Source organism: Myotis brandtii, unplaced genomic scaffold, assembly GCF_000412655.1.
Source record: "Myotis brandtii unplaced genomic scaffold, ASM41265v1 scaffold434, whole genome shotgun sequence".
NCBI lineage: Eukaryota > Metazoa > Chordata > Mammalia > Chiroptera > Vespertilionidae > Myotis > Myotis brandtii.
Window position 1 is genome coordinate 3,446,890 of NW_005366599.1, and position 4,366 is coordinate 3,451,255.

At 60.4% G+C, this 4,366-nt stretch overlaps 1 protein-coding gene across 1 annotated transcript in view; it reads left to right on the forward strand.

The window, feature by feature from the left end:
* Nucleotides 1-4,366, forward strand: part of SLC45A1 (solute carrier family 45, member 1) — a 13,715-nt gene that overhangs the window by 6,693 nt on the left and 2,656 nt on the right. The window contains exons 5-7 of the mRNA XM_005874373.2: nt 569-722; nt 2,868-3,044; nt 3,567-3,772. Of these exons, the coding sequence (XP_005874435.1) occupies nt 569-722; nt 2,868-3,044; nt 3,567-3,772 (537 nt within the window). The remainder of the gene's footprint in view (nt 1-568; nt 723-2,867; nt 3,045-3,566; nt 3,773-4,366) is intronic.

Consider the following 4,366-nt stretch of genomic DNA (forward strand, 5'->3'; position numbering starts at 1 on the left):
GGAAGGTGCCCCATCGCCCGGGGTTCAGTCTCTCACACCCTCTAGTGCAGTGGTTCTCAACCTTCTGGCCCTTTCAATACAGTTCCTCACGTGGTGACCCCCAACCATACAATTATTTTCGTTGCTACTTCATAACTGTAATGTTGCTACTGCTCTGAATCGTCATGTAAATATCTGATATGCAGGATGGTCTTAGGCGACCCCTGTGAAAGGGTTGTTCGACCGCCAAAGGGGTCGCGGCCCACAGGTTGAGAACCACTGCTCTAGTGGGCGAGGGGCCTTCCTAGAGCCTGCGTTGCAACTGCCGGGTTTTGTTTATTTCAGTTTGTTTCCCCTTTTGGGGAAGGTACTGAGGTCCTCCCTGCGGGAGGTGCTGCCTCCTGGGCCCAGGTGCGGGCCCCCCGCCCCCCGAAACGCAGCTCCATGCTCTGCGGCTCCGAGTCTCGGAAGAGACGACCTGAAACCCCTCCTCGTTCACCCCATCGGGGAGACGCGCCCACAGCCACGCCTGCGTCTGCTCCGCGGCGGCTGGAGGCTCTGATGAGGGCCTCTGGGGCTCCCTTTCCAGGTGGCAAACATCCTGCTGAACGGCGTGAAGTACGAGAGCGAGCTGCCAGGCCCCAGCGAGCCGGCGGGGCCGCCCCTGTCCATGAGGCACCTCTGCTCCGCCATCTGCCACATGCCCCGGGCGCTGCGCAGCCTGTGCGTCAACCACTTCCTGGGTGAGCTCGGGGCACAGCCCCCTCCGCGCCCCGGTGCGTCCCTGTCCCGGCGGGGGTCACGCTGTGTGGGGGCCCAGGGATGCCTTCCAGGACCCCCGTGTTCACTTAGCTCCCAGATACCACGGGGCAGACGTGGCGTGGGACTGCCCGGCGGGCTCCTCCCTGGGAAGCCAGAGAGATGCCACCGTAGGCAGCCACGGGCGAACCCAGGTGAGCAGCCCAGAGGGACCCTGGGTCCCCGCAGCCCAAACCTCATTCCCAGACTCTTCAGGCGGCTCATGGTTTAGTGACATGTCACTGTCCCGCCTGTGAGGCTGGTGGGCCTCACCTTGAGCCGGGACAGACACATAGGCATCCACACACAGACACACAGACACATGGACAGTCACACACAGACACACGGACACACGGACATCCACACACAGACACACGGGCATCCACACAAAGACACCCACACACAGACACATGGACAGTCACACACAGACACACGGACACACGGACACCCACACACAGACACACAGACACACAGACACCCACACACAGACACACGGACACCCACACACAGACACACAGACACACAGACACCCACACACAGACACACGGACACCCACACACAGACACACAGACACACAGACACCCACACACAGACACACGGACACCCACACACAGACACACAGACACACAGACACCCACACACAGACACACGGACACCCACACACAGACACACAGACACACAGACACCCACACACAGACACACGGACACCCACACACAGACACACAGACATCCACACGCAGACACACAGACACACGGGCATCCACACACAGACACACGGACACACGGACACCCACACACAGACACGCGGACACCCACACACAGATACGCGGACACCCACACACAGACACATGGACATCCACACGCAGACACACGGACATCCACACACAGACACACAGACAACTACACACAGACACCCACACACAGACACACAGACACACGGACACCCACACACAGACACACGGACATCCACACACAGACACACAGACATCCACACACAGACACACGGACACACGGACACCCACACACAGACACGCGGACACCCACACACAGACACCCACACACACAAACACACGGACATACACAGACACATGGACATCTACACACAGACACACAGACATCCACACACAGAGAGACAGACACCCACACACAGACACCCACACACAGACACACGGACACCCACACGTGCCCACATACGTCCAGGGCTGGCCTCGCGCTCACAGGCCTGGCATTCGAGTTCCTCCGGCAAAGCCCATGTGTGCGCGGTGGGGCTGCTGGAGCATCCGTGGAAGCCAGGCCCCGAGCTGTGGGTGTCGATCAGAGTGACCTTCTAGGAGGCAAGAATGTGTAAAGTGCCCGTATGTCTGTGCCAGTCATCCTGTGTGGAGTCTTTGAAGGACGTAATCAGAGGTTTCATCCAGAATATATACACAAGGTCTTTACGAGGTGAGATTTCTCACGGCCACAGCTGGAGTGGGAAGGTCTGCACCTGCAGCCTGGGCGAGGGCTGAAGACATGCTGGCTCCACACTGTGGGTACTCGGCTGCCGCCACACAGGCCTTCCAAATCCTAATGGCACAGAAGTCATGCCTGGTCATTATTAGGGTCAAGAGGGCCAATATATGCCACCCCCGCCCGCACCACAGAGAGGCTGACGGGGATTCGGAGGGCGGGGTCACTACGGGTTAATGGGCGCTAAAGCAGATGGGTCTGTAGCGACATCCGTGCGGCCTCACGTGTCCTCTCGGTTAAACGCCACCTGCCGCACCCGGGCTGGAGCCTCCCGGCGTTTTCTTGTCGTAGAGGGAGGAGGAGGGGGCTCAGCCTTCCTCACCGCAACACTGTTCAGAGAGAGAACAGGATACACACCCTCATGCAACACGGCCCAGTGTACACGCATATGTATTTGCTTAAAAAAAACCATCAGCGGGGCTCCTACACAACCGCATCGGAGGGAAGGAGAGGTGGTGCCTCCTTTAAGTCTTGAGTCTGCGTGTTTCCTTGAGAATCAGGCAAACACGCTGTTGGCGACAGGGGCCTCGTCCACATCTGTGCCGTGGGTCACGGTCACAGCCCTCACCCCCACCCCCCAGGCTGGCTGTCCTTCGAGGGGATGCTGCTCTTCTACACGGACTTCATGGGCGAGGTGGTGTTTCAGGGGGACCCCAAGGCCCCGCGCACGTCGGAGGAGTATCAGAAGTACAACAGCGGCGTCACCATGGGCTGCTGGGGGATGTGCATCTATGCCTTCAGCGCCGCCTTCTACTCAGGTGCGTGCCGCGGGCAAGACGCCGGGTGACCCTTCGCGGGAGGTTCGATGGCCTTGGTTCTGATGGCCTTGGGTCCGATGGTCTTGGGTCCGATGGCCTTGGTTCTGATGGCCTTGGGTCCGATGGCCTTGGTTCTGATGGCCTTGGGTCCGATGGCCTTGGGTCCGATGGTCTTGGGTCCGATGGCCTTGGGTCCGATGGCCTTGGTTCTGATGGTCTTCGGTCCGATGGCCTTGGGTCCGATGGCCTTGGGTCCGATGGCCGTGGGTCGGCGGTTGGAGTACACGGATTGAAGGCAGGTGTGTGTCTTTACGACAACGGGCAGGCGATCCCAGCGCCGTCTCCTTTCATTCAACAACCTGTCGGGCAGCTCAGGACCTGCCATCTGTCTGGCCCCATGAAGCTGTCAGGGGTCCCTTGGCCGCCTGGTCGGGGCAGGCTGCTTGCCACGCGTGCTCACGCCCCTGCCAGCCTCGGGTCAGCAGGAGGCGGGACACGAGCCTCACCCGCTGTCGCCCGCAGCGATCCTGGAGAAGCTGGAGGAGCGCCTCAGCATCCGCACGCTCTACTTCCTGGCCTACCTGGCCTTCGGCCTGGGCACCGGGCTGGCCACCCTGTCCCGGAACCTCTACGTGGTCCTGTCCCTGTGCGTGACCTACGGGATCCTGTTCTCCACGCTGTGCACGCTGCCCTACTCGCTGCTGTGTGACTATTACCACAGCCAGGAGGTAGGTGCCGGCTCCGGCTCCGGCCTCTGCGCCTGCCCCTCCTGCCTGCCCCCCCGCCCCGTGGCTCGGAGAGCCTCCCCCGGAAACGGCCCCCCATGCAGTCTGAGGCTGGTGCACAGGGAAATGCAGGGCCCCCTTCAAACATCAGGCGGGGACAGCATTGGGGGGGGGGTGGTATGGGCAGGTGGGAGCTGGGAGGCTGGAAGGGGAGGTCCACCCAGTGTCCCCGCCAGGCTTCAGGGTCACCTGTGAGCACAGGGCCAGGTGAGGCGGGTGAGGCACTCACCTTAGGCACAAAAACCCAGCCGTCAAGATCAATGCTATGTCCACGCAGTGTTTCTAAAAACAAGAATCAATGCCCCAAATCCACACTGAACGGAACAGCAGAACTTTCATGGCCAAGAGCAGGACCCCGTGCCCGCCAGGTGGGAGCACGGCCCCTCTTTATAGGAAAGTCTGGGTTTCCCTTTAACCGCTTCACCTGCGAGTGCACAGTGCAGGGCGGTCACCGAACAGGGCGGGCAGAGGTGGGCTTAGCTTCCAGTTGTCCGTAAGGAAAATACCCCAACAATTAATAAATAACAATAACCACAC